At 40.6% G+C, this 20219-nt stretch overlaps 1 protein-coding gene across 1 annotated transcript in view; it reads left to right on the forward strand.

Annotated features, from left to right (window-relative positions):
• PGM5 (phosphoglucomutase 5) overlaps positions 1-20219 on the forward strand; it is a 163149-nt gene that overhangs the window by 91064 nt on the left and 51866 nt on the right. The window contains exon 8 of the mRNA XM_058431160.1: positions 17520-17655. Coding sequence (XP_058287143.1) covers positions 17520-17655 — 136 coding nt within the window. The remainder of the gene's footprint in view (positions 1-17519; positions 17656-20219) is intronic.

The raw sequence follows: 20219 nt of genomic DNA on the forward strand, positions 1-20219 counted from the left end.
GTTTTGTTTCTTCTTTTTCGAAATTTCTCTTTCTTTAAAAATTTCTATTATGGAAATCTTTAAAGTGTATAAAAGTAGAGAGAATATCGCATTAAATCCCCATGTTCCTGTCACTCCTATTTCAACCACCATAAACTTGTGATCAATCTTCCTTTATCCCTACCCTCATCCGCAGGGGAACGCTGCTCCCTGATTATTGTGAAGCAATCCTCTGTAGCTTATTGTTTTATCCATAAGCATTTCAAGATGAATCTTTACATATAAGGGCTCTTGTTCAGAAAAACCACATAACCACAGTACCATTATCACACCTAAAATGTTAAAAAATTTTCTTTTTTTACATACTTTAAATACGTCATCCAGTTGTTTTCTGGCTTGCATCATGTCCAAGAAGTCGGATTTAATTTTTACATTTATTCCTCTGTATGTAAAGTACCCCCCAATCTCCTGCCTTTGGCTGACTTCAATATTTTTTAATCTTTGATTTTCAAAAGTCTAATCATATTAATAACGTGTCTAGGGGTGTATGCATGTATGTGTTTAACCCTATGTGGGGTTCTCTTGAATTCTTGGCTCCATTGTTTGTTGTTGTTCATTAATTTTAGGAAATGCTCAGCTATTGTTTTTTGGAATATTTCTCCTTCCCCATTCTTCATCTCTTATCCTTCTGAGGCTCCAATTACACATGTGTTAGATAACTTGTGATGACAAATGAGCTCTTACGTTCATTGTTCTGATTTATTTCTCCTCTTTTTTCTTCTTGCATTTCAGTTTAGATCATCTCTATTGGAACATGTTTAAGTTCACTGATTCTTTCCTTAGCTGTGTCCAATCTGCTGATGAGCCTGTTGAAGGAATTATTCTTCTCTGATACTGTGGTTTTTTTTTTAGCATTTCTCTTTGACTCTTTTAAAATAGTTTTCAGCTCTCTGAAATTCCCCATCTGTTTATGCAATTGTTTATCTTTTTCATTAGATCATTTAACATATTAGACATGGTTGTTTTAAACACTCTGTCTGATAGTTCCAGTCTCTGGTTCATCTCTGACTTTAGTTCAGCTGATTGCTTTATCTCTTGACAATGGTTTGAGTTTTCCTGTTTTTTTGTAGATCTCATAAATTTTTATTGAATGCTGAATAATATGTGGATAAGAACAGTAGATATTCAGGTCAATTATATTTATTCCTAGAAATGGGTACAACTCTTTTTGGGGGCAATTAGTGTGGAAAGTTAAGTTAACCTAGTCAAGCGGTGATCTGGGTTTGGGTTTTACTCTCTGTTTTAACCTTCAGTGTACCACAGGCTTCAAATTCCCCCAGCAGTGGCATATTTTTACTGGGTACTGGAACTGGGGAAGGGTACTGGAGAGGTTTTTAAGTGTTCCTGTTTCACCCTCAGTTTTCAGTAGTGACTGCATGTCTGTAACACAAAATACAGTTCTATCTCCAGGCTCTTAAACCTTCCCTGGTAGCAGTGACCTCTGACTAGTACTGGTGCAGGATTCTGAGCACAAGATTTCCTACCCTCTCCCCAGAGGCAGAAGGGTTTTTACTTTGCCTGTCTCTCAGAGACAATAGATCTTTTTCTGGACCTGGGGGTGAGAAGGTGTAAAGCATTTGTTTCATATAAGAGAAGGGTTTGGGGGAGCAGAAGGGTTTCATCCTTGACTCCCAGGGGCAGCTGATCATCGCTTGCATACCTGTACCACCAAGATTCCTTTTTTGTTCCTAATTTTTTGTGAGGACCCAGTAGAAATCTGTGGAAAAGAACTTGAAAATGTGCCCCTTGTATCTGGAACCCCAGGTGATTTTAAAGTAATGTGAAAGCCTATACTAGGCCTTTAAGAATTTTTTAAACTCTTACATGATTTCTTATTATCTGGTTTTTATGGCAGCCTCCTCTTTCTCCTGTGCTTTGCCAAAGCTGAGAGAATTTTCAGGATCTGTCTCTCCTTGGAGTGGCTTCTCTTTGGAATTCACTTGACTGTGTGGTCATCTCACATCTCTGAATTCAAGAAAACTTACCATGTTTGAGATTTCCTGGCCTTTTGCCATTGCTAGGATGAGAATAGCTTTCTCTTACTGATTTGCATATCCTAAAGAGAAGTACACAAGTGGAACTCTAAAAGTAATTTCTTCATAATTTCCTCTATCCTCATTTCCCCCTCCCCATTAACAGTTTGTTCTAATTGGATCTAAAAGATCTTACACTGTAATTGGGTGATATGTCTCTTAAGTCTCTTTTAATCTACATTTCTCTTCTTTACATTTTGCCCTTATTATTTATTCATTGAAGAAACTGGGTCGTATTTCCTATAGAGCTTCAAAATTGCTTTGATTTTGATGATGCTGTCCTAATTTTCCTTTCTAACTTGCTTAATGTTTATATGAAGAGAAGCTATTGATTAATATGCTTTTTCTCTGGTTTGCAACTTCCTTAGTTGCCATTATAGTAATTATTAATATAATTATCATATTAATTGTAGTGGATTTTTTCCAAAAACTCTATATTCTCTTGGGATTTTAAAATATATAATCATGTAATCTATGAATAAAATATTTTTTGTGTTTTTCCCCTAATATCTACAACCCACCCTCCCTTCCTTCCTTCCTTCCTTCCTTCCTTCCTTCCTTCCTTCCTTCCATCCTTTCTTTCTTTCTTGGCTCAGGTGCACATGTGAATGTTTGTTACTTAAGCAAAGTCATGTCACAGGGGTTTGTGGTATCGATTATTTCATCACCCAGGAATTAAGCCCGGTACCCAATAATTGTCTTTTCTGCTCCTCTCTTTCCTCCCACCCTACTCCTCAAGTAGACCCCAGTGTCTGTTGTTTCCTTCTTTGTGTTCATAAGTTCTCATCATTTAGCTCCCACTTATAAGTGAGAACATGCATACACCCTTTATTTCATATTCTTATCTTATTTCACTAGCTATCATCTTCAAAATACTAAGTAATAAAAAGTTAATAATTTTAGTGGCAATAGATTTAGTATTAATATTTTACCATCTGTTTTGATAATTGCTTTTTAATATTGGTAAAATCTTTATCATGCTTGTATAGACTATTGTTCCCATTCCTATTTACTTAGAGTCTTATTAGCAATGACTGCTGGATTTATCAGGTACCTTGTCAGAATCTAGTGATATGTTAATATATTTTTTCTTTTTTGTTATATGAATATAGTGAAATATCATAATTGATTTCCTGGTATTAACTCGTAAGTGAATTTCTGAGAATAAGTCCTATGGGTCTTACTTAAGCAGATTATAACAAATTCACTCTAAATGATCATAATGAGTATTTCAAGTCATGTTGGGCTTCATGAAGGAATTTTTCCTGGGATATTTTCTCTTACATGAATCAGTTGGACCCTACCAACACTACAATTAATAGTACACGAGAGATGTCACGCATGTTTGTTTTCTAGGACAAAAAGAGACCATATCAAGCTTTCTCAAGTACTGCTGTCTGAACTCAGGATATACAGGTGGTAGCTCTTCTTGGGACAGCCAAAACTAGTATACCCTTTTTCTGCTGGGGCCCTAAAAATAGAATGATTTCCTTCCTCTTTGGTGTGCTTAAGCCAGTGACTGTAACTCAAAAAACGAGAAATTATATATTGTATACGGTAATTCTGCCACTAGTTAGTAAAATAAATCTAGGAACTGGAATGAAAACTGGTAAGTACAGGTTATCCCTTTTCTCTGTCTTTATAAGCATTTATTAAGTGTTTACAATATATTATAGACTTTTAGTTTCCAATTAAAGGGATAAACATTCATGTGTAAGGTTACACTTTTAGTAATAAATATTTGCCTACTTCAATTCAATAAACATTTATTCAGTGCTGACAGATTACCAGGCATTGTGTTAGATGGTGTGTAGAATACAAAATGTTCAACACCACACCCTTCAGAATTTCTGAGCACTTTAGGGCACATAAGAAAGATGCACTTGGGAGGCCAAGGAGGGAGGATCACTGGAGCTCAGGAGTTTAGGACCAGCCTGGGAAACAAAGTGAGACCCCATCTGTACAGAAAATAAAAAAAATTAGCCAGGCAGTGGCATGTGCATGTAGTCCCAGCTACTTGGGAGGCTGAGGCAGAAGAATCTCCTGAACCCAGGAGTTCCAGGCTGCAGTGAGCTGTGATGAGCCACGCCACTCCAGTCTGGGTAATACAGCAAGACACTGTCTAAAAAAAAAAAAAAAAAAAAGAAAGAACAAAAGAGAGATGCATAGTTACTTGCTCTACAAGGCATAAACTTTGAAGCACCGCAATTGAAGAGTAGAAAATGTGCTATGGGAGATGACAGAAGGAGAAAGTGCTTTTGGGCTGGAGGTTTAAAGCACACTTTATGAGAGATGGAAGTTAAACGAGTGCTTACAGAAGGGTTGGGGCAGCGGATGTACAAATAGAGAGGAAAGAGCAAGGTCTTGCCAGATGGAGGGAGTGATGTCAAAGAAGGAATAGAGGTGGGAGAGCAGGGAATGTGGGGACGTGTTCATTTCATGTAGTAAAGGTACTATTTTTGAAATGTTCTTGTGTGCATATAAATATGCATACATGCATGTATGGGTATAGTAGGTCACATGGAAAAATGTGTTTATTGTAGGTCATAGTCAAAAAAATCTAAAAAAGATTGGTTCTATAGCAGAGGTCAGCAAACTTTTTCCATAAAGGGCCAGATAGTAAATATTTTAGGCTTTGGGGGCCAAGAGGCCACAAAGATCTCTGTCACAATTACTCAAATCTGCCATTGTAGCACAAAAGCAATTATAGGCAATACATAAGCGAATGAGCAAGGTTGTGTTTGAATAAAACGTTAATTACAAAAAGTTAAGTCCAGATTTGGCCCATGGGCTGTAGTTTGCTGACCTTTGATGTATAGGGTAGGGTAGAGGAGGAAGTTTCAAAAACGAGTATTGGAAATACAGGTGAGGTGCCAATTCTTGAAGCCCTTTGCCTGTGCATCTTGGATATTGGGACTTGAGTCAACCGGAAATAGGATGCCACATTCTGCATGGTGGGAGGTCAGCTTACAGACACTGCAGCAAGCTTTGTTTTTAGACAGCTATGCCGACTGCAACATGTAGGCTGGACTGGAAGGGAATCTTAAAAGTCTCTCACTTTATACTTATCTATAATTTTCCTTTAAAGAAGCACAAGAGAGTTTTCAGTGTATAAGGCTTTAAAATACTGCCTTCTCTGCCATTCTGCAGGTTGAAGTGACTTTAGGCTGGTTGGACAGATAAGATAAAGCCCCCGAGCCCAGGACATGGTTAAGTGATTGATTCAGTGCCCATGGAGCTTGGAAAAGTTCTCCACTTGAATTAAATTACAGTGAAACAGGCCGGGTGTGGTGGCCCATGCCTGTAATCCCAGCACTTTGGGAGGCGCAGGTGGGCAGATCACTTTAGGTCAGGAGTTTGAGACCAGCCTGGCCAGCATGATGAAACCCCATCTCTATTAAAAATACAAAAATTAGCCGGGTGTGGTGGCAGATACCTGTAATCCCAGCTACTTGGGAATCTGAGGCAGGAGAATCACTTGAACCTGGGAGGCAGAGGTTGCAGTGAGCTGAGATTACGCCACTGCACTCCAGCCTGGGAGACAGAGTGAGACTCTGACAAAAAAAAAAAATTTACAATGGAACTAAAAGACAAGTCCCCTGCCCTAAAGTGTATGCCGCTTTCCACTGTGCTAATCAGTCTCTCCCATGAAAACAATGACTAATTCTCTCTCTCCCGCGCTCAGTAGTAAATGCCCCATAGAAAGTCTGAAGGAGTTAGGTCACTCAGCCTTGGAAGGACAAAGTGGCTTTATTCTGCTCTTGCACTGAGCTTCCTTACTGCCCTGAGCTGGCTGTGGCGGGATCACAAGAGAAGGTTGTTAAAAATGCAGATTTTCCACCCCACCCCCACTTTGAATCCCTGGCAATGTGAAGACTGAGAACCTGCATTTTAAATACAGATCCTCAAGTAATTTCCACGTGCAGACAGGAGTAGAAAACATTGCTTAAGGGAGAACCAGTAGTTCTGCTTTTCATGAGAATTAGTAGCAAGAATGTGCCTGGGATGCCGCACCAGGTTTGGACCTGGCAGTACAAAGGCACAGGAATGTAAGACTGACAACCCACATTCGAACCCTTGCCTACTCCTTACAGACAAGCCATGTGGCCTCTCTGACCCACGTTCATAACCTGTGAAAGTCAGCTGATAATAGGAGCTCTCTAAGGATATAGTTTTCAGAATTAAATGAGCTAACTACAGGAGGAGAGATGGAAGATTCTAGCCTCAGTACAGGGGAGAAACTTCTAAAATTGATCCAAGCTTTCCCAACTGAAGGCGTTTTCCAGCATCTCTGGGTCATGAAGCTGAATACCAACCAGAAATGTGTAGTTTCATGCCAAGAAAACTTCAAAATACGGATCTGCCTCAGGCTGAGAATGCTAAGCTTTTGTCCAAGGATAGATTCAGAAGACGAAAGATAGATCCTGAGTGAAAATTTCCCTTGCCAGCGTCTTGAGCTCTCAGAACTCGCCAAGGTCATAAGCTAGTGACAGGTGTCAGTGCTGGGACTTCTCTCCCTTGGAAGGCTCCAGGTCCTGGAAAATAGGAAACCTGCATTTCTTGATCTATCGAAGAACCAAGGTCATTTAAGAAGCCAAGTCATCTTTTGTGCTGGGACCAGGTATTCACCCACTTCCTGGGAAGGGTCTCAGAAAATTGCTTTACAAGAGAAAAGGAGAACATTTTGTCAATCCTCAGACTTAAATAGAAGAAGATTGTTCATCTAAATGGCATTCGGGCTACTCCTGTAAAGTTCCAAATTTGAAGCAATCTGGGCTTGTTCCCATACACAAAAACGATGTGTTAAAACAGTAACACTAAGATCTGATAAAACAAAAACTTTGAAGTTTTGGGGGGCATTTGTTGAAAATGTTCTATTGCTTTCCATCTTTGTCATTAGTTTTCTAAGAAGTCGTACCATTTTGAGAATATATAAATTGTCACAGCCCAGAGCTGTGTTAATACTCACAGGTAATACTGAAGAATCGTTCTCTTTGTGAATGCCTGGAAGATCTCCAAGCTTGGCTACCATCTTCAGTATTATTATTATTATTACTTTGGAAATGGAGTCTTGCTGTGTCACCCAGGCTGGAGTGCAGCGGCACTATCTCGGCTCACTGCAACCTCTGCCTCCTGGGTTCAGGTGATTCTCATGCCTCAGCCTCCCAAGTAGCAGGACCACAGGCGTGTGCCATCACTCCCTGGCTAAAATTTGTATTTTTAGGAGAGAGAGGATTTCGCCATATTGGCCGGGCTGGTCTAAAACTCCTGGCCTCAAGTGATCCGCCCACCTTGGCCTCCCAAAGTGCTGGGATTGCAGGCGTGAACCACCGTGCCGGCCACTATTACTTTTCACTATGTGTTCTTTAAAAACTAATGTCAATAGTCATATGAATTTGCCAACTAAAATCAAGCGATGTAACAATGTTTATTATTTCCAAGAAAGTACTTTGTTGAGTCTTTCATAAAAATAATAGTTTTTTTTAAATGAGCACTTGGTATGTACCTCTTGTATGTATTCATCTCTTTCTAGAAATTTGGAATTGAATCCAGAGCTGCTGGCATTAGCATGAGTTGTCCATACTTGTCACACCAAAGTTTTCCACTGTGAACTCTGAAGTACAGCCTGGTGCTCTTGAAGTTCACTGTTTTCATATGAGCCCAATTTCTAGCACAAGAAGAGGCCCTGAGTGTGTGTGTATTCTGTGTCACAAGGACTCCTGAGTACCTTTCCAGTCTTTTGAGGTTTGCTGGTTGCTTCCATGGATGGATTCCATGCCAGTATTGTAAATGCCCTCAAGACAGGGCCCATGTCTATCTTGCTCAGCTCTGTTTCTTTGATAAATGGTAGGCCCTAAGTAAATGTTTCCAGGATGGGTGGAAAGATAGAAGGATGAATGGGAGAAGGGAAGGAAGGCTGGAAAGATAAAAGGAAAATAGGTGGGTGGAAGGAAGGAACAAAGAATGTTCATTTTGTTATTTCTTCCTTGTATTATTAGTAGTTATCTTTTTGTCATCCTTAAATGGATGTATTTCTGAAGATTGGGTATTTGGGTATTCCAAGATTTGGGAAGATTTATAAAACAAAATCACACAAATATGGACCATTTGGAAAGGGATGGGGAAGGATGTTATGAATGATAACAAAATTAGAATTGTATAAAATATAATTTTTAAATATTTTCAATCATCATAATTATTAGCACAAACTAATAGCTAACAACATGCTTCTAGGAAGATCTCCCTTCCTGAAGCCAGTGTTAATAAACAGATTTTAAATTATTTATAATTTATTGTATTAACTTGTTTATTTCTTATGCCTGTAGTTGTTGACAATAACAGAAATAGCCATGTTCAACAGTGGGCTGGGTTCCAGCTTTAGTGATCTTTTGTGTGCACCAAATTCTTACTGACTTTCGCATAGTCATTTTGTGCTCTGTTGTCTTGTGGTTTATGTTATCATTCTCCAGTTACTTTGTGAATGAACACTTTATTTCCCCTGAGAGTTGTAGAGTTGGTAACATGTTTAGGGTCACGCCTCTTTCTTCATTTATATTTCACATATGAATGATGTATACCCCAACTGAAGATTGGGTTCACAGTAGTGCCATTGCACAAATACTGAGTAAGTTTAACTGTCTCTTGTTTATACAATTATTACATTTACTATTTTATATTCCTCAAAAGGTAAAATATAGGAAAACTTTAGTCCGTTCCCTATCTGGATGGTTATTCCCTCTGCATTTGTCTGTTTTCGCATCTGCCGACTCTAGTCTCTAGGAGAGAGAAAGAGGCCATATATGCATGCATTTCAGATTACTGGGGTCCTACTGCACTTCTTTTTCTTATTTGTGGCCAGTGTGTATAAATTTGGCTGGGTTGCAGATGTGTGGTGTGGCGGCCATGATGACAGAATTATCAGTGCTAGATGAGCAGTTTCTCTGTGGGGCTTTTTGAAACAGGCTGAGTGCATGTGTGCAGTTCGATCTAGGCTGGGCCAGAGCACAGAGGTGCTGTGATTGACATCCCTGTGAGCCTTCTTATAAAGCCAGAAAATTGAAACTCCCTTCTGGATCCTCTGTGAATGATCAACCGCTGTGCCGGGAAACAGAACACTCACTTAGCACTGGAAGAATGTCTCCGTCACCTAAGATCCTTTTCTTGGAGTCTCAATGGTCCCAGTTCCATTGATCCTTCTATTAATTCTCCAAGCTAGTGAAAAGTGGTAAGAGGGAGTGTTGTGTGACACCTAAGGGTGGAGCAGAAACAAAGGAATGGGGCTTCTGAGACCACATCTGTACTGACCAGAGTATCCTGGGACTGACTGGGAGTCCTGGGACATCATGGCCCTTAGTCAGAGACTGAAGACTTCCAAACAGACTTAGGGGTTCTTTTCCCAGTGTCTAGTAAGGGACTTTTAACAAGGAGAACTGTCCCTTGGGATTTAAATACAATCCCTAAAGTTGTGCTTTGAGGCTTCCCAATCTGCATTCTAGCAGGCTACTAGTTGCTAGGTGGCCCCACTGAGAACACAGTACAGTGACTGTAGAAGTGACAGGTCTTCAACCTTAAAAGCCACTGGAGAGATTTTTGATTCAGTGTATGACCTGTCAAGGAACAATTCTTAAACTGGATATGGTGGTTTGTGCCTATGTGGGAGGCTGAGGCAGGAGGACTGCCTAAGGCCAGGAGTTCAAGGCCAGCCTGGGCAACACAGCAAGACCCTGTCTCTTAAAAAAAAAAAAAAAAGAAAGAGAGACTGGGTGCAGTGGCTCATGCCTGTAATCCCAGCACTTTGGGAGGCCAAGGCGGGTGAACTCCTGAGGTCAGGAGTTCAAGACCAGCCTGGCCAACATGGTGAAACCTTGTCTCTATTAACAATACAAAAATTAGCTGGACGTGGTGGCGGATGCCTGTAATCCCAGCTACTCGGGAGGTTGAGGCAGGAGAATCGCTTGAACCCAGGAGGTGGAGGTTGTGATGAGCCAAGATTGTGCCACTGCACTCCAGCCTGGGTGACAGGGTTAGACTCCGTCTCAAAAAAAAAGGACAATTCTTAGAGTCCTATTGTTCCTATCTGCCTTGGCGACAAAAAAAATGAGTTGGGATGTATGAATTAGGAGCATGCTGGTATGCTCTGTGAGGGAAGCGTGTCAGCTGGCTGGCCATGATATGGTTAATGTGCTCCCTGCTCTGGGATGGATGGCTTGATGCCTCCCAAGTGATAGACACAATTCCTAGTGCCTCCTGTACTTTATTTTAGAGTCTTCTTCACAATGATGGGATAGAGACCCTAATGACCCCATTTTATTGATGAAGTCGTTGAGGTTTAGGGAGGAATGTCAAGCTGCTGGCCAAAGTCACACTGGCTGAGCCACAATTCAAACCCAACCTTGCTGGCTTCACAGGGTCTGCTGCTGATGTTTTCAGGTCATGCTGATGAGTCATTTCCCACCCTCCCCAACCCCTTCCTGGTTATTCTTTTGGATGAAGGTAGAAGGAATGCCAGGGAACTTGAGAGAATGGTCTCATGTAAACAGCACGGTATGAGAAGTTAAGGGACCCAGCTTCCATCTTGACTCCCCCTCTCTTAGACAAATAGCTTAGCTTCTCTGTGACTCAATTTCCTCACTGCGAGACAACTTCGTTTGAGGGAATGATCTGTAGGTTTCTTCCATCATGATATTTCAGGTTGCTTCTAACTAGCTACCCTTAGTGAGGAGCAAATCTGATGAATTATATGCACTACATACTAGAGAGGCATTCATTTATTCATTCAGTGAACATTTACTGCACACCTTCTACGAGCCAGCCCAGGGTAGAGTGAGGAGTAATTTCAGACACAGGCTCCTCCCTCAGGGAGTATATTGGGTGTTGCTATGGTCAGGATATCAGCCTTTTGTGAAACACTATTTATTATTATTTTACTTATTAAATGTGACATAGAATTATTCACTGGGAGCCATATTGCCCACAGCACAGGATGTGTCCTTTGCTGCTGTCTGACTCTTCTGTACTCGCACCTGGCTCTGACTGACTTACATGCAGGAGAGCTTTGTTCTCTAATTGATGAACATTAGGTACATTTAAGAACTTTTTTTAAGCATAGAAAGGTGACTTTTTTTCAGTTAGCCTTGCTTTTTCACCTGATGTTAAAGATCTGAACATAAGTGGTTTGAGAAATGAAAATCAATCTATCAGTCTACTGATCGATCGATCAGTCTCCATCACAATTCTGTAACATGTTCTCAAATCTCAGATCCACCCAGAAAGAGTGACCCCACTTTAACCTCATAACTCCACTATTTTTCAAAGACAAATCTTTGTCTTGAGTAGCTGAAAAAAGGATAAGAAGGCTGCAAATTAATGAAAACCATTTCTAAATGAAAAAAGGTAAACTGGAGAAATAAAGGGAAAATTTGCAGCTTGTCCTTTAGAAAGCCTGCCCCAGCTCTCACCACAGAGGATGCTTTACCTGCTTCCTTGCAACTACTGAGGTCCACAGCATTGCTGGGATAATCCAGTGGCCATTCAGTCCATAGGCTTTGGAGCCAAATTGCCCAGCTTGGAACCCTCTTTTTACCACTTAGTAGCTGTGTGGCCTCGTACAGATGACCTAAGCTCAATCTCTTATTTGTAAAAGGGGGCTATCAAATTGTGGAAATTAAATAATAGATGCATCAAATCCCCTAGCACAGTGCCTGGTGCCTTGCCGCTTTCTTCTTAGAATGGAATTTATCCTCCTTGTAATTGTGCTTCAAAAATAATCAGGAACCTCTTTGAGTGCGTAGTGTTTTTTATTTATGACCAACAATCCTGGTTTGTCCAGGACTAAGAAGTTCCATGGGATGTGGGACTTTATGTGCCAAAAGTGGGACAATCCCACGCAAACCAAGATGAGTTGGTCACTCCAAAGCTGGCAAAGTCCTCAGTTTTCCAGATAAAAATGGCAGGGAGAAACCTTGATACTGAAGCTGACTCCAGTGAGAACCCCCTATGTGAGCAAGGCCAGGGCCATGCATTAAATGAGAGACCAATGGCTGCTTTCTCTTAGCACCACATTCAAGCAAAAAGAGGAAGAGGCCTAACTCACTACCTCCAGGCATTCTGCCCCAAACATGAGACTGCATACAGTGCCTTTCTGCTGAAGCAAGTGACTATCAAGCCTGGCTGCCTGTGAAAATCACCCAAGGAGTTTTTTAAAAAGAAATACCAATGCCTGGGCCCCATCATTAAAAGTTTTTATTTTGTTGGCTCAGGGTGAGACCTCAGCGATGGTATTTTTTAAAAGCTCCTTAGGTGATTCTAATGTGCAGTGCAGGGTTGAAAATCGCTAACCCGTGTTACAACTTGGAGTTGGCAACAGGTGCAAATTGACTTATATTTTTCCTAATTGACAAATTTAGAATTTCCTTATCTGAGTTTCAGCTGTAATGACTCGATCTGTTAGTAATGCATGAGATGCTTTGTTGAGCTGATGTGTCCACACTGGTGTTTCCATGTGAAGAAAACATCTTTAAGATGATTGAGCATTCTCTTTATTTTTCCCTTTTCTTTTGTGAGGGCAATATACTTATTAGTGTCCTGCCTAGCTCAAGTAGCATGGTTTTGAAGATTGAGAAAATTCAAAGTTTAATTTGAGTGGAGGCGGAACAGTGATATTTCTCCAGAAAAAAAAAAGGCCTTCTCTTTTTGTATCAGTTTTTGCTGGAGTCATGGCAGAGAAGAGCTGAGCGCCCTTCTTCTGGTATGTGGGTGGAGATGGCTGCTTCTCAGGGCTGTTCAGAGTAAGATTGCGTGGGCTTTGGGCTGGGCTAGGTTGGATGAGAAAGGCAAGGTGAGTGGTACTTACAGCTTTGGAAATATGGGTACATTCTCCCTGCAATGTCCTGAGCCAGGCGCCAAGCTTCAAAAATTGTGCTGGTGTTATTCAGTGCTAAAAAGACACTCACTCTCAAACCATAAAAAGACATGAAGGAACCATAAATGCGTATTATTAAGCAAAGAAGACAATAAAAAAATACATATTAGATGAGCCCAACTATATGACTCGAGGAAAGGCCTGTTTTAAATGTGAATTTCTATGCACCATTGACAATTTTCTTTTCTTTATTTTCTTTCTTTTGTTTTTGAGATGGAGTTTCGCTCTTATTGCCCAGGCTGGAGTGCAGTGGCGTGATCTCAGCTCACTGCAATGATTCTCTTGCCTCAGCCTCCCAAGTGGCTGGGATTACATGGATGTGTCTGCCACCATACCTGGCTAATTTTTTTTTTTTTTTTTTTTTTTTTTTGTTGTTGGCCAGGCTGGTCTTGAACTCCTGACCTCAGGTGCTTCACCCACCTTGGCTTCCCAAAGTGCTGTGATTACAGGTGTGAGCCACCGTGGCCGGCCAACAGCTTTAAAAATTTATTTTTTTCTTATGAAATAATACATTGTCATTGTGAAAATATTTAAAAGGAATGAGGGGAAAAACATCTGCAGGTCTACCACTTCGGAGATAATAACCACGTGAAGAGTTTGGTGTATATTCTTCTGTTTACTTGTGTACTCACATGTATACATATCTATATTTTTTATAAAAATATACTGAATATTCTTCTTTAGTAAACTGATTTTTCATTTATTAAAATTGAATGCACAGTTGCCTATTGGATACAATGTTTTCTATTTAAATGATGAGTACACTACAAGCCACTAGGCAAATATATCCATGTGATAAAACTGGACTCGTACCTCCTGAAACTATAAAAATAAAATAAAATGAAAAGAATTGAATAAACTTGGTTTTCTGTGTTACTAAAGATTCTTATTTGATTTATTTTGTCTACCCACAAGGTTTTGAATGAATTTTGTACAATGATCCTATTGTTCAGCAATTAAGCCTAGGCAACATAGTGAGACCCCGTCTCTAAAAAAGTAAATAAATAAATTAGCCAGGCATGGTGGTGTGCACCTGGAGTCCCAGCTACTCGAGAGGCTGAAGTGGGAGGATCTCTTGAGCCTGGGAGGTCGAGGCTGCAGGAAGCCACGATCGAACCCCTGCACTCCAGCCCGGGTGACAGAGCGAGACTCTGTCTCAGAAAAATAAAACAATATTTTTCCAATTTTTCTTTATTCTCTTAGCTACTTCATTGAATGTCCTATGACTTAAGGTTAAGAAATAAAATAGCTGGGTCGAAAGCTGCATGAGATTTTAAAAGACTATTGACCATTATTGCCAAGTTAACTCTTCCCCCGTCCAACCTTTGCTAAGCTGACCGGCCCCAGATGATATCCCATTTTCCACACTTTTCTTTGACCACAATGAGGGTGAGCATTTGTTCCAATGTGCCCTTTCATGCCGTTGTCCACTGAGGTTTCTCTTTTTCTTATTGACCTGTGAAAACATTAAAAAATATCCAGCCCATTATCTCTGTCATATACATAGTGTGAACACTCCTACTCCCGTTTTTACTCTGTTTGTAGTGGGGTTTCAGAAAACCATTTGATACCTTTGTGCTTTCTGGAATTTCTTGTTTAATCTGTCTGTCACTGATACAGCATTAGCGTTCACTTGCCTAAAAGGCTTTTTAGAAGGAGAGTTATAGCCCCCAAATCCACTCCAAAGTACACTGTAATCATCCAGTGGAAACATCTGTGGAATTGAGGCATCATTAATGTCTCGGTCCCAAACTCAAAGAACTATAAAGGGCATTGTTAATTTTACTTCATCATCAGCCCCTTATTAATCTTGGCAAATGTTTAACTTGTAGGCAAGGATGTCCAAGCCAACTCACTATTTGCTATGCAATTGGCTACAAATGTTGAGGTGGGTTTTTCTGTTTATCCAACTAAAAGAACTTTATGTCCCTCTAGCACTAAATTATGACATCTTATCTCACAGATTTAACAGCATCTAATGGTTCTGTCTCTAGGTAATGTAATCCAGCTGGAGTTTGAAGGTATGCAAAGCCCATGTTTTAGAACAAAAGGGTATTTTTCTCCAGCCAGTAAATAAAAGTGATTTTTTTTCAGCTGTAAAAGGACAAAGGTTTTGAAATGATCCCAGTGGGCAGGGTTTCCTAGACTTGTTTTTTGGCAGTTGGCCATGGAGCTAACTCAGTCTTCCAGACTTCTTCCATTTTTGTAGCAGTGTAAAGAATTCACTGGATGAGACTAAAGACACTTCATGGTGTGATGATTAATGCCCAGGGTCCTGTTAACCCAGAGGCAACCACAACTATACATCCAACAGTGCCATTAGCAGACCCTTGGTCAGTGTGTAGGAAGAACTAAAAACCTGACCCTTTTTCTTATTGATTTTAGTACCTTCACAGCCCCCGTCAGGTTTGCACGTTTTCCTTATTGAGAAAAAAAAGCTTAACATTTAACACCATAAATGTCACAAGTATGGTAAGTGGTCTATAGCTTTAGTTAGAAGTTGCCAAAGATGTTTGACTTAAGTATTGTTTGATCCCATTTTCAGGGGTTAAACAGCTCTGTGGCATTGGGTCTCCCTTGTTGGTTTTCTATGTATGTTTCACAGTTCTGAAACCCAAGAGTACTGTTGTCCATTCCCATCGCCCTGCTGCAAGAAGGTCCACCCCGTGGACCCAGTCCTGTTTCTTAAGACACTGCTATGGCTAGAGTTAGAGAATAAAATTACATGAATAACCAAGAACAATTTCTGAAAGCATGTATTGAGGAATCAGCACCTTGCAGTAATTCGCACAGCTTTATTAAAATTACCAACAAGATCAACAGCAAAAATGCATGATATCCCAGTCACTGTTCTAAACATCTAGCCATATTTAGTTGCTTAATCCTGACAGCAACCCCATGGGGTAGGGGCTGTTATTGTCCATAGATTACAGATGAGTACCGCAAACAAAGGTAAATGGCGGAGCCAGGATTGGAACGTGAGAAATCTAACTCTAGAGCTTGTCCTCTTAACTTGATTAAGTTGATACAACAACAATGCCGCAAAATGGGTGATGGGGTCCCCATTTTACACATGAGAAGCTGAGGCTCAGGGGAATTAATGACTTTGTAATAGCTTTCCACACCTGTGAAGGAGCATTTGGCTTAAGCCCTAATTCTAAAGCCTTCCCAAGATACCACGTCTCGTACTACAACACATTTCCTTACAGTCAGGGCTTTATTCACTTCAGAGAGAGCTTATAACTGGCTAACAGACAGATACCTAAATGGGCCTGTGACACGCTCTTCTGGGTTCTCATTGCACGGGAAGCTGGTCATTTAGACTGCAGTCTTCATTTGTGTGCCTGATGCAATAAGAACTGCCTCTAACTCTTTCTATATGAATACCTGTGGGATTTAGTTTCTCTATTCATTCCTGCCTCAGGAACTTTGCTTTTTCTGTGCCCTAGCTTGGAATACATCATCCCCAGATCTTGGCATGGCTGACTCCTTCTCAGGTGTTAGCTCAGATGCCACTGCCTCAGTGGGGGCAGACCCTAATTATCTGTATTAATCTCCTAGGGCTGTCATAAGAAATCACCACCAACTGGGTGGCTTAAAGCAGAAATGTATTCTCTTATAGTTCTGGAGGCCAGAAGTCTAAAACCAAGGTGTTGGCAGGAGCACGCTTCCTTGGAAGGCTGTAGAGGAGGATTCTCCTTGCCTCGTTCAGTTTCTGGTGGCTCCACACGTTCCGTGACTTGTGGAGGCATAACTGTGATCTCTGCCTCCACCTGCACATAGCTTGCCCTTCTGTATTTCTCCTCTTCTGTGTCTTCTCCTCTTCTTATAAGAATGTTTATCATTGGATTTAGGTGCCACCTGGATAATCCAGATAAGATTGAGATAATCTCACCTCAAGATTCCTAACTTAATTGTATCTGCAAAGAGCATTTCCCAAAATAGGGTCACATTCACAGGTTCCAGGCGGACGTATCTGTTGGGTCAGGGGACCACCAGCCAACCTTAGGTCAAGCAGCTTTTGGTGCTGTTATGATCTCTGACATCATCACCTCTTTATTTTCTTCAAAGCACTTGTCGTTATTTGATGCATCTTGTCCTCTTATCTACTTTTCTTTGCCTGTCTCCACCTAACTCCGTCTACTTGGATTCAAACTTTATGCATAAAGAACTATCTTGTTCACTGCTTTACTCCAAGACATAGAACAATGCCTGATATATTGTAGGGGTCACTAAATATTTACTGAATAAATGAATAATCTCATTGGGCTAATGAGATGTCAACTTGGCTCTCTGATCCCTTCAGAAATTTCCAAGTTTTATTTTCTGTTACTATTTTATTTGAATTTCAGTTGCATATTTTTCAGAAATGCAAATGTGTTAGGAGACATATATTTAACATAATGGGTAAATGACCCAATCATTTCTACATAACATTCAATCGCTAACTGGTCTTCTTAATTCATTTAGCTTTTGCTTTGCTCCCAGAAATGAATCCTCAGCAGAATTTTTCTTTCACCTTTAAGGCTCTGACCACCTCCGAGAGAAGGATGGCCTGTGGGCTGTCTTGGTCTGGCTCTCCATTATTGCTGCCCGGAAGCAGAGTGTGGAGGAAATTGTCCGAGATCACTGGGCCAAATTTGGCCGCCACTACTATTGCAGGTGAGAAGGGGAAGGGTCTCTGTATGGACCCTGAAGAACTACTCCTAGAACAGGTTTCTAAAACTGATGGGCTAGAACCTTAAAAATGAGGCATTTTCCCAGAAGGTCTGAGGAACACAGAGGCTGGAGCTGAATCACCCCTTATAGATAGTTGGGGGTGGTGTAAAAGGCTACGAAGCTGGAAAGCACCAATTTCCTTTCCCCTGGTGACATCGCTCTTTAATCTTTTCATCAATGCCTGTAAGGTAGGTGGCCCTCTCAAGAGGAACGCTGAACTGCAGAGCTTTGAAAAGTTATTTGGTAACTATCATGGCTGTGAGAGTCGTGCAGTCAAACCAGAGGCATTTCTTGTTGGTTTTCCATCCATATTTATCAAGTAAAAAAGGCAGACACAGAAGCTGTGACAGGTTGGAGTGCTTTCGTAATCCTCTCTCTACCTCTGTCTTACCTCCTCACCAATAATCAGATTCAGTGTCCAAGATGCCTTAGCTGGCACCCCTTGAAGGAGCCTCGTGGTTCAAGAGCCCCAGATATTGTTAAAGTTTTGTCCTCATGAAAAGAGGTACAGGCCAGGTGTGGTGGCTCACGCCTGTAATCCCAGCCCTTTGGGAGGCCGAAGCAGGTGGATCACCTGAGGTCAGGAGTTTGAGACCAGCCTGACCAACATGGTGAAACTGTCTCTACTAAAAATACAAAAATTAGCTGGGTTTGGTGGTGCACACCTGTAGCTACTTGGGAGGCTGAGGCAGGACAACCGCTTGAACCTGGGAGGCGGAGGTTGCAGTGAGTGGAGATCACGCCACTGCACTGTAGCCTGGGCAACAGAGTGAGACTCCATCTCAAAAACAAAACAAAACAAAACAACAACAACAAAAAAAAAACAGGGAAAAAGAAGTACAGAAAAGGAAACCATTATTTTGGAAGGAAGAAAAGGAAAGATCAGTGGGTAGGAGCTTAGGGTTGGGGGTCTATATCACTTTCTTGTTGTTTAACTAAATGAGAGTAAGAGTATTCTGGAAGTGTGGTTACTTGCTAGGAGTGTGAACCTAGGTATGCCGGATATGTGTACATAACAAGAACCAAGCCATGGGTTAGGAGGAGGGAGTAGGAAACGATGTTAACTGTAAAGAACTTGGAGGTGGGGCGAGGGAATCCTTCTGTAGTCTCAGAGACTCTGTATTAAAAACAGAAAGATTGTGACTCATTTTGCTTTGTTTATGAATAGTTAACTACTTTGAATGTTTGGTTGTGTTTCAAGAGCTTAAGGGACAGAAAGAGAGCGTTAGGCTTCCCTTATAAGGTGATTATTTCTTCTGTTAAGAAGCCTTTTACTTAGATATGTATCAGAGAATAAGGAAGCCTGTGATTGTACTCGTTAAAATGAAAGAGATCGCAACCTTCTGGGAGATGTAGACAACAACAACATCATATTCTTAGTTCCCATTTAGTCAAGAAAGCTGGGGATGTGATAGCTTGCCAAACACGTCAAATTATTCAGTGTATCATAAAAAATGAATTCTCAGGACAGGTAGAAACTTGGTTTACTCATTATTTCTAACAAGTACCAAAACCCCCTGATTTGTGTGTGTGTTTTTTTTCCTGGCATACCAAGAGTTAATTGGCACATGACATTCTTTTATTGCATGAAGCTGTTCCAAAAAGTCCAACTTGACAAGAAATATTATGATTGACAACCTCTGGCCTAGTGAGATTGCTTTGAGTCAGATATGTGTTCCTCATAATTTGTGGAATGATTATCTAGGTTTCTGCTGGTGTCTTGAATAATCGGTGTTATGATAACTGTATTTATAATGTGGTTTTTTTTGTGGCCAAGAGCTTACATGATAATTACTTCTTCATAACAAATACCATATTAGAGAATAATATGCGACAGAGATTTAATTTCTTCTAGGACATTGAGTTATGTTACAGATTTCTTTCCAAAAAGATCACAGAGATAAAGAAAAAAGGAGGAAAAAATACATGGAATGAAAGGTAAACGTTTCCTTCAACCCCCAGCAAATGGCAAATTAAAAGTTGCTTGTGAAATGTAATTATTCCCAGCTTGACAATTTTCTTTGGCAGGCTAAAAATAATAAAACAATTTCACTTTAACTAATACTGACCCTGAATATCTGAGAAAATCTTCCAGATTATTTTTCTTGTGTGAGTAGACCCCAGAAGGAATCCTCCATTGAAAGGTTTCTTCCTTGAAAGTGTGCTGTTATTGGTGGTGGTCAGATGGGGATTTGGGGGTGGAAGGCAGTGCTAGATCCTGCTTGTATATGAAGGTGAACGTTTGGGCAAATGAATCTGATGATTCTCAACCCTAGACTGAATGTGATCTATCATATTAGTGGATTTTTTTCAACTCCTGAATCTCTTTCAATGCCTCTCTATCTCCTGCTAGACTCTCTTCTCCTGTCTTCCTGCCCCTTTCTCCTTGGTTGGATCTCTACTTTCTCCAAATGTCTACCTTTAAAGTGACTGCAGTCTCAGAATATATGCACTGCTGAAAAAGAATGTTCTGAGGGAGTTCGTTTTTTTTCCCTCTGAGGCTGAGA

Source organism: Hylobates moloch, unplaced genomic scaffold, assembly GCF_009828535.3.
Source record: "Hylobates moloch isolate HMO894 unplaced genomic scaffold, HMol_V3 SCAFFOLD_19, whole genome shotgun sequence".
Lineage (NCBI taxonomy): Eukaryota > Metazoa > Chordata > Mammalia > Primates > Hylobatidae > Hylobates > Hylobates moloch.